At 41.7% G+C, this 19018-nt stretch overlaps 1 protein-coding gene across 1 annotated transcript in view; it reads right to left on the bottom strand.

Moving 5' to 3' along the window:
• TECTA (tectorin alpha) overlaps positions 1–8062 on the bottom strand; it is an 80888-nt gene extending 72826 nt beyond the window's left edge. The window contains exons 1-3 of the mRNA XM_068989417.1: positions 7999–8062; positions 4680–4813; positions 1475–1762 (exon numbers count right to left, since the gene is read on the bottom strand). Coding sequence (XP_068845518.1) covers positions 1475–1762; positions 4680–4813; positions 7999–8062 — 486 coding nt within the window. The remainder of the gene's footprint in view (positions 1–1474; positions 1763–4679; positions 4814–7998) is intronic.
• Positions 8063–19018: the final 10956 nt, after the last annotated feature.

Below are 19018 nucleotides of genomic sequence, written 5' to 3'. Positions count from 1 at the left end.
TATCATCTTTCTATCCCAGGAGCTCAAAGCACTTAGATGTTCCCTCATTCATCCTCATGGAAAGAGTCCTCACCTAGTCTAGAAATTTACTCCAAAGTACAAACCAGAAAGTATCTAAATTATCTTGCCATTTTTACTGCCAATGGAAGTTTTTTTTTTTTTTAAAAAGGTGGTCAGCATTTGATGGGCATTTTTTTTTTCTCTTTTTCTTCTCCCACTGACACTAAAATTTATTGATCGCTGGCATCCTGCATTCTAACACTGTAAGGTGTGAGACTTGAGGACATAAAACATCACCCAAGGAGTTGTTAGCAATCCATAACATGACAGAGGGAAATTATGCTTCTTTAGAGGTTATTTCTAGCCAATGCATCCCTTGTTTAAACTTGTTTCTTTCTGTGGTCCAGGACATCTTAGTGATACAGTGCGTCTCGATGCTCCGGTCAGGAGGTGCAAAGAGACAGGGTGCTCACTGCCTGGCAGCTACAAACTGCAGACGCAGCCCTTTTTCACCTCTCTCTCTCTCTCTCTCTGTCTCCACCTCCCCCACCCCCCAACTCAGTAGTTTCTTTTCCACCCTTAAACAACTGACTCATCGCCAAGGAAATGGGAAAACAGATGGAACTGGAAACAATCCTAAGAAAGCGAAGGGCAGATTTTTGAGTGTCTTTGCTTACTGGAAATTATACATCGAAGACCCATCTGCTACTTCAAAGATCTCCATTGCCAAAGTCACCCAAACAAATGGCAAGCTTTCCTGAAAACTCTGTTCTGTCCTTTTATATAGAAAGTTGATTATCTCTATAATAATGCCAGTGATCATCTTTCTTATTTGACTTTTATTTGATTGCTCATTTGGGATTTCTGAGCAGATGTTGAAACTTTATTCATGAAAACACTTTAACTGCCCACTCCAATTAGCATCAGAGATGAATAATTCTAGCCCCGGTCACAATTTTTTTTTTTAAAAAAAGGTCATAACATAATAAAATGAGCCAGATCATTTGGCCCAATACTGGCACCCCATTTTCCTTTTCCTATCAGGTTTTGCGAAAAAAGGGTAAAAAAAGGAAATTAGCTGATGGAGAGAGGCTTTTGTGCCTCTGGTAAGAGAAAGGGACCTTTGGTTTCCTAATTGTTCCCTAATCATCAGGGGTCTCAGTGGCTCAATCACTCTCCTGCAAAACAGAAATGCTACACACTGCAAGAAAAGTGAGGAGGGCTTCTTTTTAGACATTTGTGATGATTCGCGATAGAGATGACACAGCTTCTGAAATACTATTACAGCTGACCAGACTGGTTAGGTGTGATAGCTCCCTCTGTTTCCTAAAAAGTGAGTTGGCAAGACTCCTCAGTTAACCCAAGGAAACCGACATTCTTCAGCTGTAACAATTAGGCTCCTTCAGAGTAGTGAAGATGGGTAAGAATTGGATCTCAGGATATGAGGTGGAAAATGGGAAATATGGATGATTACAGGCGTGGTGCTGCTCCCTCCGTAAAATGTGACTTCCTCCCAGGTCACAATGAAAACCCAAGTGGCAGAGAAGGTTGCCATGTCTTTGAAGTACTTCCTGATGTCCTTGGTGGCTCTTTTCAAGATGACAGGGTCCATGGTCTCTCTGTAATAGATCTCGCCTCGAATCCCGTTGTGCACATCTGCCCAAAATGGAGCAATGAAGGCCCTCCCATCCGTCAGGGGAAAAGATTCAGGCGTGAACTGGCTCACGAGCACGTTGAAGGAAACAACTCCGTTGTTATTGACCTACAAAGATAGGAGAGGTTTTGCACAGTGGATCTGAGACTGTGACAATTTCAGAGTCATAAACCAAAACAGACGTTCACCTAATCATATGAATGGAAACAACTTTTAAACCACTGAATTAGAACCTCCAGACAGCAGCTTCTATTGCTCAACTAGGAGGTTCGTTTGCTTCCAGACAAACTCATCAGTTTCCTTTCACTTTGAATTTGTCGTCAGCTTCATTTCTTAAATAATCAGCCTCATTTCCATGTTCTCTATCCTGTCTTTGTTTGCACTTATCAAACGCTACTGGATTGTGTGTGTGTGTGTGTGTGTGTGTGTGTGTGTGTGTGTGTGTGTTGAGTTAGGCAGTGGCTTCTGTGGACAATAAAGAAGGCCTAGAGTTACAGATGCAAAATAGACAGAAAAAAACCAACGTGGAAGCAAAAAGTTAAATTAAAAAATTAAGGAACTCTGTATTAGACCTTGATTCCTATCATATGATGAGAGAGGAGTGTCAGTAAAAGATAGATCAAATACTCCATCATCAAACTCAGATCTCAGATGAACCACATCCCACTCTGAGACATTTAAAGGATTTCTACGGATGTCACAACCACTCTGTACCCAGAAAAGGGACAAGGTAATAATCTACAGATGAGCCCAATTCCATTATAGCTCTTATAGTCTGGGGACTTCTTTGTGTAATCTCTGCACAAAATGGAGACATAAAAGCTTTACACTGAATATGTAAATGACTTATCTTACAATGATTTCTTCATGATTTGTAAATGGCTTAGTAAGCTTACTAAATTACTCAACCTTATGCAAATAACAAGCCAATATGCATACTCATAAGCAGGATCTGTAAAATATTTGCCTCTGTCTGTGTCTGCAGCTCAATAAGTTGGCCCATGAAGCGCATTTAACTCTAGGGCTTGTACAGTTTCAACAGCAGGAATGTCAGTGATGGGAATCCTTCCAATTCCTCAATACAGAAATATTCTATTGTTAGTTTCATATTAATTAGAAATATTATGGACATTAATGGTGATCCAGATCCCAGAGGTTAGTTATCAGTATCTGAGCCATGGGTACATCACCCTATTTTGGAAGCAAGGGTGTGTGGTTTGAAAAGGAAGCTGGAGACCTAACTACAAAGACACTGAGAGTCTACTGTCTGCAAGTCAGCGAACAACCTAGAATCTTGAGCAAGACTATATGACTCTGGAAACTCAGGGAACAATTTGCCCTCAAATAAGTCTGCCCCAAATTAAGGACCCTCCTTCTGCAAAAGCAAGAATTTTTCAGAATCCATGTCACCCAATGCAGTGAAGGAGAAAGAGGAGCTTAACTAAATGCACGTGTTTTGGCTAGTGGTCTAGGAGACCAAGGCTTCCAGAATGGAAGCCCTGAGAATACTCTCATCTCCCAAATGAGGTCAATATATTCAGAAACTTACCATCACCTGTTACAGACCAAGGAGGCTATACTGTAAGTAGAGCATAAAGGGCATTTCAAGATGCCAGAGGAATGTGTTTTCTAGGAAATAATGGTGTAATTAAAACACACAAACTAGGAGAGGAAGTTTATGATGACTCAGATGTGTTCTGATTATCTTCTATAGTTAAAGGCAGTGGTTCTCAAACTTTTGCTGGCATCAGAATCCCCTGGAGGGTTGGTTAAAACACAGATTGCTGCCCGCCTCCCAGATTCCATAGGTCTGGGGTGGGGCCTGATAAGTGACATTTCTAGCAAGTGCCCAGGCGGTGCTAGAGCTGCAAGTTCAAGCACCATGGGTGATGTAATGGAAGAGGAAACTGTTTTCTGGTGGGACTCAGCCCTGAGCTATCAATAAAAAGCAGAGAAGACAGAGGTCCCAGACACAGAGGTGACCAGAGATAGAGCTGTTCAGAGTTTGATTTCTTCCTCTGGGGCTGCTGCTGCTGCTGCTAAGTCACGTCAGTCGTGTCCGACTCTGTGCGACCCCATAGATGGCAGCCCACCAGGCTCCCCCGTCCCTGGGATTCTCCAGGCAAGAACACTGCAGTGGGTTGCCATTTCCTTCTCCAATGCATGAAAGGGAAAAGGGAACGTGAAGTCGCTCAGTCGTGTCCGACTCTTCGCGACCCCATGGACTGCAGCCCACCAGGCTCCTCCGACCATGGGATTCTCCAGACAAGAGTACTGGAGTGGACAGAACATAGGAAAAATTGGAATGTAATATAATCTTCATTTTCTTCATTCAGTTCTTTAAGGCCAAAGATAAAGACAGGTTTGGTTGCTCTGAACCTTTTCGTCAATGCGCAGTAGTCTCACTAGCAGCAATTCCAATGGTAAAAAATTAAAAAAAATAACCTGAGAACACAGGTCCAGAAGAGCTCTGACAGCAAATGATATCATTTCTTTATGCAGTTTTGACAATGAGACCCTATGGCGGATCTCAGACCCTTCGAGGGTGGCTGATTCTGCAAACAACGTGTAAAGAATAGTTGACTACCCCTCTTCTCTGCTCTGACTCTGCTCCAAATTGGTAGGAAGTCTAAGAAGAGCAGATGCCTAAACTCTTCACACCCCCAGAGGGAAAGAAAAATGAGATTATTCCTATTGGTGGTTCACTGTATCTTTTTATCTTGTCTAGTGGCAGAAATAATGTTCCTGGCATTGGGGCCTCTGCTTCTCTTCGGTGTTTAATCACCCACAAAAGCAATTTATTGCCCTGTATACTCCTCTACTATGAACATTAGCCATTAAGTATACCTTTGACTTCCTTAATCATAAAAGCTATCAGCTCATGAAATCTCAGAACTCGTCATCTGGGCTGCCAATAAATCCTCCATTCCCAGAGCCCTGGAAAAAGGTATTTAAAATACTTTTCCTTAATGACAAACAAGGCGGGGAGAGCCGTAGAGGAACAGCTGAGTTGTTTCTCACTTACATAGACAGTACGGTAAGGAACACCGAAGAAGAAGACGGGAATGGCTAGCTTAATCTCAGATGAGCTTCCATCGTCCACTTTAGGGGTCTTGGTGTCATTCTGCCAAAATGGATACATGAGTTCCCTGGGCTGAACTGTCAAGAGAGAGGGTGGTTAGGTAGACAGCAGATCCCCCCTCCATTAGGCAAGCTGCTTCCTTCCCATTCACTAGAGCCAGCTTCTTCCAGTAAGTTACAAATGGCACAGACATCAGGTGGGCTTTTTATTTATCCTAAACCTCAGCTGGACACAGTGCGTGATCTTCTGCCTCCGGAAAGAGGAGCATGGAAGTGATGATGTTTCTCCTTAAGAGAAATCACTTCCTGCTTCATTCTATATTTTCATACATTTAGGAGACAGCAATGGTTATCATTGGCTGGAAGGTTGTGAAACTGACCCTGCCTGGAGCTCTCAGAGCACTGAGAGGGGCCCCTGGGTCTGGCGGGGCTTAGCCGGCTTGATCCTTGATCAGAAGGCAGCGTACAGAGAATGTGGCCGGTGGCTCTGAAATTCTCTCCTAGCTCAAGAATTCTACTATCAAGGCTTTTCCTGAAAGGAGTCCCCTTCTTCCCACTGCACAATAGGAGAAGATAGCAGATCCCAGAGGAAACAGACAATAGTTGGATCTGGGACAAGGGTGGGAGGAGAGGGTTTGTAGTAAGTGGCCCGTGAATGACCTTGATTGAGCTCCAGCCCCGTGAGAAGGCTCCCTGCCCGGCTCCTGTTTACAAAGCCAGACACGGGATACTCTGGGGCACAGGAGGTTGGGCTTTTGTGAGTTCTTTGGAGAGGAGGCTGGGGGATCTGACTTATCACCCTGGTCAAAGGTGACAGTCATCACACAGACACATACACCTCACCTCCTGCAACCCTGTCACCACCTCTCCTGGCAACTTGGCTTATTTCTCAAATTTCTCATCCAAACTCTTGCAAAGGGTGGCCCAGTTCACAGAAATTAGACAGCTTCTCTAGGGTCTTCATTACCAACGATCAGGTCCAATGGCTTGTGTGAACTAATCTACATTGGGGATTACATTACATTAATTAATTACATTCCACTAATACTTTTTCTCTGCCTGGATGGAAATAGAGCAATAGGACACCATCTTTTCCTCCATGTTCTAAAACTGTGTGTTAGTTTCCAGGGAGAGCAGTGCATCCATTTGGGGCTTCTGCTGACAGTTCATGGGGTACCTGATTGCCACAATCCAGAGGCTGACACCCCATCCTCAGGTTGGGTGGAGGGGGGCCCTCCTTGGAAAAGTCTCTGCTCTGTGTTGATAGAGTCGATAGGCTAAAGAGCAATTGGCCAATGGTTGCCCTGCTCCTCTGGGAGTCTTTTCGTGGGCAGACAGCAGTTCACGGAAGAGAGAGACAGAGTGACCAGAAAGCCACTCAGCAAGGCCAGGTGCCAGCTTCTCTCCTCCTGAGGAAGGGAATTCCAGGACGTCTGCCTGGAGGAAGAGCGCCTCTGTTGCCAAGGATTAATATAAGAGGAAACCGGGGAAAAGGAGTCTGGTCGTTAGTGAGCGCCAGCCTGCAGAAGTCGCTGCAAAGCTAGCCAAAGGAAGGAGCTTTCAGAGGTGCTATAATTAATTTCATCACAGGAGCTCTCAGCTTTATTTAGTGTCACAATCAGTAGACAAGAAAGGACTCTTTTCTAACAGTCATAATTACATAGACATAACAAACTCCAAATTCTTAGAAGGGAGGAATTTTTAAAAAATTTCTTTGTGATCCTTATCATAGAATTCTATATAGGTACTTATTAAATTTGAAGGGTAATGAGCTTTCTCAAATTAATAATAATAATAAATCAAATCTTGCTATGGATTTATCCTTCATGGGGAACTTTTAAGGAGTGACACCCAAGTGTAAATAAAGGCCTGATTCACACTGAATTGTAATCATTTGAATGGAAAGAGTAATTTGTATTCAGGGCAGCACTGGCTGAGCTGCCAAGGAAATGGAAACTCCTCATCCCTCTTGGAGGAGATGGAAAACTATGGTCAGAGAGACTGTCTCTAACTTCTCTCTCTGCTCCAAAGGCAATGCAAATTTGCAAGAGTCCTTTCTTCATGAGTGATCCTAACTAGTTCATGATTTTAGACAGGAAAAGAACAGACAATTAAAATTTTTCAATATAAGAATACAAAGATTCAGGATATCTAATATTGCAATTACGTAGCAAATACTTGTTGAATGAAAAAAAGATGTTTAATAAAAGATAAAACGGAGTAGATTTAAACTACAGTAATTTCCACTTTAAAGTCATTACCATTATAAAAATATGACTTGTTAACAGCATGGCTTATTGACAGCATCAGAGTTAATAAAAGAAAACTCCTTATTCGCGCTGATCTTAAGCAGGGAATTTACAGTAAACATAACTATGTTTCCAGGAGTTTTTTTCCCCCAACAAATAAGACATACTTTCTTAGTGCAGCAGTAGGTGAGGGGCAGAGGGACTCATTATTGTGGGGTTTCACACCATGGCCTGCCCGATATAGCTGCTTAAGTTTATCCAACCCTAGAAAAATGGTAGGGCTCCACACGCCTCATACACCTGTTCCCTCAGACTTGTGGTCATGCGTCCATTCAACTAAACAAACAAAACCAAGACAGACGCTCTAGAATTCTAGTCAGGAACGTTTCAAATCAATATAAACTTTCCTACGTTTCTTGTTTAAAATTCAAAAACTGTAGAAAGAAACCCATGCAATCTTTTACCTACTCCAGGCAATGCTACATAGAGAAAAAAGAGAAATCACAGAGGGGAATAATTTTCTTATTTCACTTGCAGTTTTAGATTTTTGGCCATTGTAAATGGTCACCGAGACTCAAGTCACTGACATTAATGTCATTGAACTTTTCTGATTTTGGCTTAAATAAGTGTTTTGTTTTTTTTTTTTAAGTTTGTGCCACCAGCTCAATGCCTTCCTTGGAATCCGTCATCAGGGACAGGGTGCACATGCACCAACCCTATATACTTTTAATGAAAATAATTTGCGTTATCTTAAAGACCAACTCCATTTACATGGGGCAACCTGGTATAAGCAAATTGTGTTCCAAGTAAAATAAGAAAAAGTAGGGATGTAAGTGAACATCATTCAAAGTTAATATATTTTGCCCTTGACAAGAGAATTTAGTTTACATTTTTTTTGTTATAACAGTAGACACATGTACACCTGCCCTGACAATTATGGCTCCAACAAAAGCGTCTCTTTATAAATTCAAGAGAGTGCTAATCACGAGCTTTATGGAATTTTGTAGTACTCACCTTGGTGCCATACAAGTGCGAAGATGAAAGAGACCCAAATTCTAAGTAATGATGAATAATTCATCCTGGAATTTTAAAAAGAAAAAGAAAAAAAATCCCCAGCTTGCCAGAGTAAACAGAACACCAGGTGCATTTGGTGGCAAATCCCAAGACACATCACAACCGTCACAGAGCATTCACATAACAGCAGCAACAGTTCTGAGTAAGGCTGAAGTGCCCTGGATGCTGGTGGGGCCTCTGCAGTTCAATGCTTTGTGGACAAATTAGATTCCCCAATGAGAAGCAGTTTGGAAGTGTAATGAATCACTTAAATTGTCAGGAAATTATATAGAATCAATTAGCAAACAACCAGTAAGGAAAGGCATCTCCGCTCCAGCTACTAGAGCCCTGAAAACCTGCACCTCACTCTAAAGATGCCTGGTGGGTCTCTAGAACAGACATCCATCCTCTGTGAGACCAGGCTATCTCATTATCACAACAGCTTTCATTCAAGATCCAATAAAAGTCAGTTAAAGCACAGGTGGTCCTACAGGCAGGAGGATTTAGAGTTTGCTGTCCCCTCCTTGAAGGGTGGCTCAGTGGTAAAGGGTCCACCTGCCAATGCAAGAGACGCCGCAGACTCGGGTTCGACCCCTGGGTTGGGAAGATCCCCTGGAGGAGAAAATGGCAACCCATTCCAGTATTCTTGCCTGGAAAATTCCATGGACAGAGGCGCCTGGAGAGCTACAGTCCATGGGGTTGCAAAGAACTGGACACAGCTAAGCGTGCACACGCATCCCCTTCTCTAAAGTATGGAGCCAGTCCATCATTTTGAAGTGCTGACCAGAGTCACGGGCAGTATAAGACTCTTGTCCACTGACCATCCAAATGTGAAATAAATAATAGACACATAACAAAAAAAGAATCATGTCAGGATGGCTCTTTGAAATTACGATAAAAATAGAATCCAGTACAAAAGCAAGTCATTAGTCGTAGCAAATTAGTTAGAGAAAGAACATCACAGAAGTGAACTTGTTTTCATTTTAGTTACAATCCGTTGAACCGGTGGCTTTACCCTTGGACAGTCTGTGCCGCTCTGTATAGCTAAAATGCAAGCTCCCAGTTATACATACACCTGGAACCGAAGCGAGTGCAGAGGAAACCCTGAAGCTTGCTCCCGGCAGCATTCTTAAAAATAAAAACCCTTCCCTTATTATTGGAAGCTATCACAATTCATCAGCCAAACTTCCAAGGAAAAATCAGTGAACCTCCTCTGTGAGTTTTATTGTAAATCTTCAGCTGTCAAGCACACGCATTGAAATCTCAAGCACACCATAAATATTCGTCAGTTTTGCTGAAAACGTGACTAAGACTTCAGCAGAGATCACACACAGTTTTTAGCAGAAGGAGATGTCAGGCAGGTTTAAGACTGAAGTCCTTAGGGAAAGAGTTCAGAGAGCAGGAAGGAGGATTCATTTAAATATTTGTATTTATGAAAAATGTCACTAACCTGTTCGGCAGGGACTGGAGGAATTGAGTCGGAAATATAAAGCCAAATCTTGGTAAACCCGGAAAAAATTAGGTAAAACAAGAATTTATGTCAGTTCTCCCCCACTTGCTGCCAATTATTTCTGATTCCTGAAATGATGTCTGAATCCCCTTCTCTTAAAACCAAAAATTCAGTTAGTCCTCTGCTAGAGTCAGGTAAGTGTTGAGTTGCAATCAAGTTTTTTTTCCTATTGATTAAGGAAAAGTAAATCTAAAGATCAGTTTCAGGATTGCGTAGAGAGGTTCTTTTCCTGAAAAACTAGACCTTTTTCTGCCCCCCTCCCCACTCCCACCCCTTAAAAAAAAAAGTAGATTCAGATGGAAATGTCAGTTACTTGGAGCTGAAACCTTGGTCCTTTCTGATCAGAATCACTTTGCACTGAAAACACAAAAGAAACCCCCCCTTCTACCTTTGTACCCAAAAAAAGAGAACTGTATAATGTTACAGAATTAGCATCCACCAGCATGATTTTAAAACTACAAACAAAGCTGCTGCCTCCAACATTTAAATGAAGCTGGTTTGCTACTAAAGGCTTTTTTTGTCTCTCTGGTTTTGAACAATTGCCACTGATAGACTCTACTCTGTATTTTCACAGGTATGCATGAAGTATTTAAAGAAATGCTCTCAAAATTTTCTAGGTTTTATTCCTGCCACTTTCTCTGATTCACCCCAGGGCAGAGGATTAGGCCAGGGAATAGGTAAGTAGCGTGAGGCATGATCTTTCACAAGGGAAAAATCAAAGGCTCTGCAAACCTCCAGGAACCCCCAGTGAGGGTCCTCGGAGGGTGTGGGGGAGATAGAACCCCTCCTGATGAAATTTTGTTCTAGGTATTTAAACATCATGAACAAGGCTAAAACCGTTTCCAGTTCTGTCGATGCAGAATGAGAAACATTGGCTAAGGCAGAAACGAAGTTTATTATCCAAAATTATTAAAGTGAGACTTGTTTTAAAAAAAAGGAAATCATTTGAATGTAGCAGGGAAAAACTCTCTGTAAATTAATAGGAATTTAAAATTGCTCCAAATTTATCTCTGACCAGACATTTAAATGCCAACTGTGTCAAAAGACATAACTCCAGTTTTCAGTACGTTGTCCTAAAATGGACAAGAGGTTTGGGGAACTGATGTTTCAGTCTAAATTAGTCAATATATATTTTTTCCAATATCCTGTGGTAATTCAGTAGGGTTTTTACCCTACTCTCCATATATATTTACTTTCAGCTGTGTCAAATATCTATCTATCTTTCTCTAAAAGGCACATATTTATAGAACAGAAAGTCTGACTTTGGGGGTGTCTGTTCCCAGTAAAATTAACTCAAATCCAAGACTCACCTTGAAAAGCATTTTCCTTGCCCAGTCTTTATTAAGGTGTTAGTCCTGTAGTCAATCTAAATGTCATGAAGCAAAATAGTTGGTTCTACTTTAGCAACTCCTAGTGGCATCACTGTTTTGGTCTTCTCTCTTCGTGCACTCAGGGGCATTTGTGTTTAGCCTTTTGATCCATATTAAATGCTTCCATATTAAATGCTTCGTCCTTCTTGAGGCAGGACCACTCCTGGGTTTAACCAGATACAGAAGATGGCAGTATGCATGGCTCAGAGTGGCTGGCTCTGGGTGTGAGCAAGTCAGGTGCCTGAGAGCAGACGGGGCTGATATATCACTGGTTGGGCTGGAGAGCCAGTCAGTGAGTGTGTATTTCAAGTGTACACTCAGTGGTCACAGAAGGGGGAAAAAATGACAAAAATCTCTTTTTATGCCTGTCGGTAGGGGGACTTATTTTGTTGAAGGGGTGAAGTGAGCCAAGATTCAACAAGATTTAGACCTAAGGTGGTGTGGGCGTGGCTTGGAGCCAGTAACCCAAGACACTTTGTTTTTTACAAAGAAGGCATAGATGGATGCTGCTTTTTAGGCAGAAGGAAAGACAGTTCAAACAAAACACAAAACAAAACATCTAATTTCCTAAAAACAGAGTCAGCCCTATATGCTGACTGTTTTTGTTTCGTTTTCTTAAGTTTCTTACACCTTTTGTGAAAGAAAGAGATTTGAGCCAGTTTGAAATAATGCGGTGAGAAGTGTGGCAGGCTGCAAGCCTCGAGCTGGGAGCTCCTTCAGCCTCAGCCTCACTGCTGAAGCCACGGGACTCCCTGCCAGTGACTGGGCCACATGGTAGAGCGACGGCCTCGTCACTTTGCACCCAAAGCAGGACTCCTCTAATGGGCAATTTTGCTCGAGAGAACCTAGGTGAGATGACAGACAATATCAAGTCTTCAACTGAGGCAGCTCTATTATGCCGAAATCAGGGTCTAATTGGGAAAACCCTGTACCTGTGTACACAATTTTATGTATTAGGATTTTATATATAAATAACTGGGCTTCCCTGGTGGCTCAGATGGTAAAGAATCTGCCTGCAGTACGGGAGACCCAGGTTCAATCCTTGGGTCAGGAACATCCTCTGTAGAAGGGAATGGCTTCCCACTCCAGTATTTTTGCCTGGAAAATTCCATGGACAGAGGAGCCTGGTGGTCTAGTGTCCATGGGATCCCAAAGAGTCGGACATGACTGAGAAACAAGAATTCATATACATCTATCCATCCATATATATATTACACACATATACATATATGTACATATATGTACACACATGTACACATATGTATATACATATACATACATATATATGTACACACACACACACAGAGGTTGAAATGCCCAAATTACTGGGACAGATGGCAGAAGAAGGAATTAAAAGTCTCAGAAGAATGAACGCGTTGGACATCCACAGGGATAGAATTCCAGATAAAATAGCATCTGACTAGAGAACCTACTTTATGAGAAAAGGGATGTGACAGTGTGCGCCCAAAATTATGGCAGAAGCCACAGGTTGGAGCAGCGCCCCAAGAGGAGGACCCACGGGTCCAGGTACCAAGGTGCCGAAACAGGAGTAGCTCCACTTGTGACCACTCCCAAGGATTCTTGGCTCCCAACGCCTCATCTCTAGGTTGCACGGAGCTTGACATCCTGGTTCCCAAGAGGGCATACTCTCACCAGAAGACAGGACAAGAGTCCTGCTGAACTGCAAGCTGTGGCTGCGATGCCGTCTGGGTACTCCGGGTTCCCTGTGACAGACACTAGCAGGAGAGATGAGCCATCATCCCATCAGGAATCCCTGACTCTGATGAGCAGGAGGAGGTGGGGCTGCTGTTGAATGACAGGTCCAAGGGGTAAGGTGTGTGGAATTCAGGTGATACCTTATGGCAGCTCTGGATACTCCCTTAGCTGCTTGTGACTGTGATGGACAAGCACAGCAACCTAAGCCTGAGCAGCATATGGGTACCAGGGATTCAGACTCCTCAGGAATTAGAGGTTGGGAGAAACCACAAGGGAAACCACTGAGACCTGCAGAGGGGATAGAATGGATGGTGGAAGAGCGAGATGATGGGTTCCGGTCCTGGGCCTGAAACCCACTGCAGGGGCCAGAGTTCACTCCTCTGATCTCCCCTCTCTGAGGTTCCCCTCAGGAAGAGAAGTCCACCAGAGCCCTGAAAGAGCTGGCCCTGACCATGGAAGGAGAACTGCACCTACACACAGCATGGGGTGGACCATGGTCTGTACAGATGTGCACCACTCAGATCCACCTTACAGAAAAGGATGCTCTGAAGCCACAGAGTATGGTCAGCTGACAGCTTCCAATGGCTGGCTCCTCTGGTGTCTGCATCCGTGCTCAAGCTCAGGTTATGTTCTGGTGTTCCTCCATCCATGACTGAGAAAAGCTTTGGTATAAAGGACCTGAGTGAGACTCATAGGCACTCTTTGCTCCAGAGCATCGTATTGGGCTTGGAGACCGTGTCAGGTCCACGGCACAGTGTGATGCCCTCTGCTGCCGCATGCTTCTTTCCCACTTTTCCTTCATGGGTGTAATTCCCCAAGAGGCCTTCTGCACTCCTCCCTGCACCTTAGCATCTGCTTCCCAGACAGCTGAATCTGTGACACTGATGCCTTGGACAAATCTACCAGCCCTCTGCAACTGATCATTCTGCAGCCTCCATATGCCATGGAGATGCCACATATTTCTGCAGTGCATTTGTTTCTACCACTTATCCATCGATGGATTAACTTTCAGCCTCCTAGATCTAGCTTGACACAGTGATTACGTCTAAGGTTATTCGTTTATTCGGCTGGGTCGGGTCTTAGTTGTGGCACGTGGGCTTAGTTGCTCCTTGGCATGTGGGAATCCTAGTTCCCTTACCAGGGATTGAACCTGCATCCCCCACATTACAAGGCAGAGTCTTAACCACTGGACCAGCAGGGAAGTCTCTTCATCTAATGTTCTGCTTAACGTTCTCCCTGAAAATGGTGGTCAGTCACAGCAGAGTCCTTGAAACGGAGGAGCTGATTCATGAGCAATTATGCTTGTGACGACCTCCTAGATAGTAGAGATGTTCACAATGGAAAGTTCTCAAGGACGCTGCACCTCGAAGTTTGTTTCTCTTACTGTCTTGGAATCATTGTTCTTATACACCTGGGTTAACTTTCCTAAAATTAACTTTCCATGCAGTCTGTTAGTTTTTCCATCTTAAGAGCAAAACGTTTAAAAACCTGTCATATTTCTAAAATTTTTCGTATTTAGTAGTATCATGATAACCATTTTGTAACAGTAAGCTGGAAGCATTAGGAGTTTAAATTGTAGCACAGATGCTCTAGAACCTGTCTTTTTAAAGAATTAATATTATTTACCTCCAAGTAATTTTCTTTTTTTTGGTGGGAAGTTTTCCCTGGTGGCTCAGCAGTAAATAATCCATCTGCCAAGCAGGAGACTTGTATTCGATCCCTGGGTCAGGAAGATCCCCGGGAGAAGTAAGTGCAACTCACTCCAGTATTCTCGCCTGGGCAATCCCATGGACAGAGGAGCCTGGCAGGCTACAGTCTCTGGGGTTGCAAAACAGTCGGACACCATTTAGTGACTAAACAATAACATTTTTCTTTTTGTGCTGATCTTAGTCTAGGCACTGAACTCTTAATTATGAGAAAAAAGGCACTGACTCTTGGAAGATCACATGGAATGACATTAATGTTTATTAGCTAACTAGCAAGACTTTCTAGATCTAAGATCTCAATAATAAAAAGATGTTCAGCTCTGAAACTTAAACAAGGACTCAGATATTTTCTGAAAATAACTCTAGAATTTATCTCTAGGCAAGCGGTTTGTAATAGATAATTCTAAGTAGACCAACATAACCAAACCCCCCCCCCCCCCCCGCAACCAGTCTTATTCTAACATCCTTGCTAGCACATTAGCAATAAAGTTGAAAAGGGATTGGGGGAAGACACTGTATTCCCTATTCACCAAGTAGTTCTTTTTAGAATTTCACTGGTTGGAAAGAAGCAGTTCTGATTAAAGCTTACTGCAGACAATAAACAGAGGGTTTTAGGGCTATTTGTCTATCACTTTTCAAGGGCACTCGGCTGAAACAAATGCTGGCACATTGTTAAGGATGAATAGTACATATACCATCTCCAGTAGAAGTGAAATCTCACTCATCAGTGATTTAACAATTGCAGATTCCAAGGAAAGATAGCTCCTAAGACAGACAATTTCTATGGCTCATGCAAATCCTTTGTGTGTTGAATTCAAGTGGCTAGATCTGCATGCCTAATTGGGAAGAATCCCATCTTGATTGCCCTAACCAGGAATTACTATCAAGCCCAAGACCAGTAAAATCTTTGACTTTGCAGGATGTGACAAGTAATAAAATCAGAAGAAAAAAAATGTTCTTTTATGTAACTCCAGTGGAGAACAATTTGGCGACATCCACCGAAAGTACTGTGGGGGTTTCCCTCATAGCTCAGTCGTTAAAGAGTCTGACTGCAATGCAAGAGACCTGGGTTTGATCCCTGGGTCGGGAAGATCTCCTGGAGAAGGAAATGGCAACCCACTCCAGTATCCTGGCCTGGAGAATTCCATGGACTCTACAGTCCACGGGGTCGCAAAGAGTCGGATAGACTGAGCGACTTTCACTTTTTCACTTTCTGACCTTTGATTTAGCAATCCCACTTCTGGGAATGTATTCTACAGTTTTATTTCAAACATGTAAAAGAATGTATGCTTTTTACTGCAGCAAACTGAAAAAAGTAGAAAAGAGAGAGAGGGAGGGAGGGAGATTGGGAGAGTAAAGAAAGACTGAAATGTCTATCAATAAGGTATTGATCAGGAACTTCCTTAGTGGTCCAGTAGTCAGTTAAGACTTAGTGCTTCCAAAGCAAGGGGTGAGGGTTCGATCTCTGGTTGGGGAACTGAGGTCCCGCATGCTACATGGCACACTCAAAAATTGTAAAAATAAGGTGTGGTCAAATAAATTATAAATCACATCTAAAATAGGATACTATATGCGTTCTATGCTCAGTCACTCTGTCCTTTCCAACTCTTTGCGACTCCATGGACTGTAGCCCACCAGGCTCCTCTGTTCATGGGATTTTTCAGGGAAGAAGACTGGAGTGGGTTGATGATATACTATAAACAAAGCACAAGATCATTTTGTATATGGTGTTAGAGAGAGATTTCTAAGGTAGATTTTAAGTGAAAAAAACAAGGTGCATGATGGTATATGCTAACTTTGCTGGATAAAAAGGGATCAATAGAATATACATTCTCATTTGACATTATTTGTGTTAACTCTGCAAAGACACATAAGAAACTAATAAAAGATGGAGAACGGGGTTAGAGTGGCATTTTCCAATGTATGCTTTCTTTGTATTGTTTGACTTTTGAATCGTGAATGTTTTCTATTTAAAAGTGAAATATAAATGACTTTTAACAGATATATTTTCGTAAACATTGAAATATACACCAAACAAAATTTTAACACAAGCAAAGCTATTCATGATGTCCTAGTTGTATTCTCTAATAGTGGAATAAAGCTTATATCTGCTCTCAAATGTATCAGGTAGTTCAGAAAAATTTTTTTACTCTTTAGCCTATATTCTTTAATGTCTGCCTCCTCTGATTCTCATTCTATTTAACACCTTAGTTGTGTTACTTATAGTGACTTAAGAAGCATTCAAGGATGAAGAGTCTGTGATAGACTCGGTAAACTGAAACTGTGTTGCAATTTTGGGGCATATTTAGATCTCACAGATCATAATAAACTGCCTCCTCTACTTTGTAATAAATATTTATATTCCTCACAAGGCTTTGTCTTTAATTTTAGAGAGGAACAATAGCAGGGACAGCCTCTTCCTTTACCGTAACAAAACATTTGATACAAACTCCATCAGATTACTGTTTCTTCCCCTCCCCTCACAGCCGTAAACATCAAGTTTAAGTTCCTTTGAACACAGATGTCTCCTTAATAAAAGTCAAAGTCAAAACTGAGTGACTTGTTTCACCTTGGGCTGTTCACTGAAGCAGTTTTAAGGCTCTAGAATGTCCTCAGCTTGAAAAGCAAATTATCAGTGTCCAGCATCATATTGTGGGTTCATTTATCCTTGTCAATAGCACCCATGACGAGCATTCACTGTGGCTCCTCCCAGAAGAGCAAAAGAGGCCAACAGGAACATACCAATCACAGTGTCACAATTCTGCAAGGGGCGTGAGGACAAGTTCCAATTTGGATTTAGAGCCACCAGCCACATCAGTGATTTTTTATATACAGCAACTCAATTTAGTAAATGAATATTGAGGGCTATCTCATTTTAGTGTTTTAGTGAAACATAAAGATTAACAATAACGGTGTGTGTGTGTGTAGGGTTACGAAGGAGAACTTCAGTGAGTGGCAAGTACTGTAGTACAGCTGTCAACTGCAGCCAAATCTCTGGGGTTTGAATCCTGGCTCTAGTGTCATTTATCTACGGTGTAACTTTTGGCAAGTTACTCAGCCTCTCTGTGCCTCATGATTAAGAAGATGGAGATAAATAATAGTGCTGAACCACAGGGATGTCATGAACACCAAAAGGCTTTAATACAGGTAGAGCACCTAGGTTGGGCCCTGGTTGATAAGAAGTGCTCATTGTTAGTGTTTAGAAGAAATATGAGGATGAAGATTATAAGCCTGGAACCCTGGCACTGATTAACATAACCAAGAACTCTCTCTACTTTTGTCTCATCTTCCTCTTGGATTTGGAGAAGGCAATGGCATCCCACTCCAGTACTCTTGCCTGGAAAATCCCATGGATGGAGGAGCCTGGTAGGCTGCAGTCCATGGGGTTGCAAAGAGTTGGACATGACTGAAGCGACTTAGCAGCAGCAGCAGCCTCTTGGATTATGAGTTTGTTACTCCTCTCTTGATATATGTGCCTTAAGATAGAATGCAAATTGCTCAGGGGCCTAAACTACATTGAAGAAAAGCGTAAGATGTTCACGTATATTATACTCATAGGTCTAGGCAAATACATGTATTTGAATACTTCAATAGATCAATTAAAAAAAAAAAACCCTAAACATTTTTACGGTTATTCTCAAATTTTTGAAGGATACAGAAATTCATTATATTTTAAGGAGATATAATATGGTATGTTATCCCCTTCATGTATTAACTCAATTCCTAAATCTCAAGTTACATTAAAAACTTAACATTAGATGAAATTATGTTAATATTTATCATGACCTATGTTTTTAAAGGTTATCTGGCTAAATTTGAATCCTGAAATTCTAAGTTGGAGAACACAGATAACTTCTTTTCCAGAGATGAGTTGGAAAGACAAACAGGACTTCAAAGGTTAACCTTCTTGTTTTACATGTATTCTAACAACTGTTAGAAGTTACAGTGCTGTTCAGTCCAGTGGGGTAATGGACGTCTTGACATATATCTCCCATGTAAGAACTCGGAGAAGCTCATAATAAATACTAGTTAAACAGAACTTAGCTCAGAGGTTAAAACTACAATTTTTTGAAATTTGAGGTAGAAATAATCTTAAACAGATCATGATACTTCTGCATTTCTGAACAACTGAGAAAAAATTTAACAGATACTGTCTTCTAAATATAGTAACAAAGTATACATAGTACTTGGACTTCAATTCTTGGTACAAGGTTCATTCATAACAGATCACTGAGAAATTATTGATAAGCAGATATAGTTCAGTGCCCAAACTCTAATTCTTATACAAAATTATTTTCAAAGGAAAGAAGTGTCCTTTGGAACACTGTCACAAAAGCTTAATTCATCTAAATGAGATTCTTACTCAAAAAGGGGGATGCCAAATATCTCAAAGATGGGTTTTTATTTTTAAAAGAGCATGTTAGAAGTATAAAACTTTGCTAACAAAAAAGTAATATTTCCTATGAATTCTTTGTTTTGCAGCTTTAATCTCTAACTTTGGCAACAGACTAAATTTCTTAAGCTGATCAGATTCTTACCAACTTAGGCCCAGTTCCCCAGAGGACTCAACCAGAGCACTATCATCGACTTTTTGATATATAAAAATAAACGTACTTTGACGACACAACTCCAGGAAAAAAAAATCAGAACACAAAGAGAAAGTGGACTTGGATTTTTAA

This window comes from Capricornis sumatraensis, chromosome 16 (assembly GCF_032405125.1).
Source record: "Capricornis sumatraensis isolate serow.1 chromosome 16, serow.2, whole genome shotgun sequence".
Classification (NCBI taxonomy): Eukaryota; Metazoa; Chordata; class Mammalia; order Artiodactyla; family Bovidae; genus Capricornis; species Capricornis sumatraensis.
This window is presented reverse-complemented; position numbering and strand designations above follow the sequence as displayed.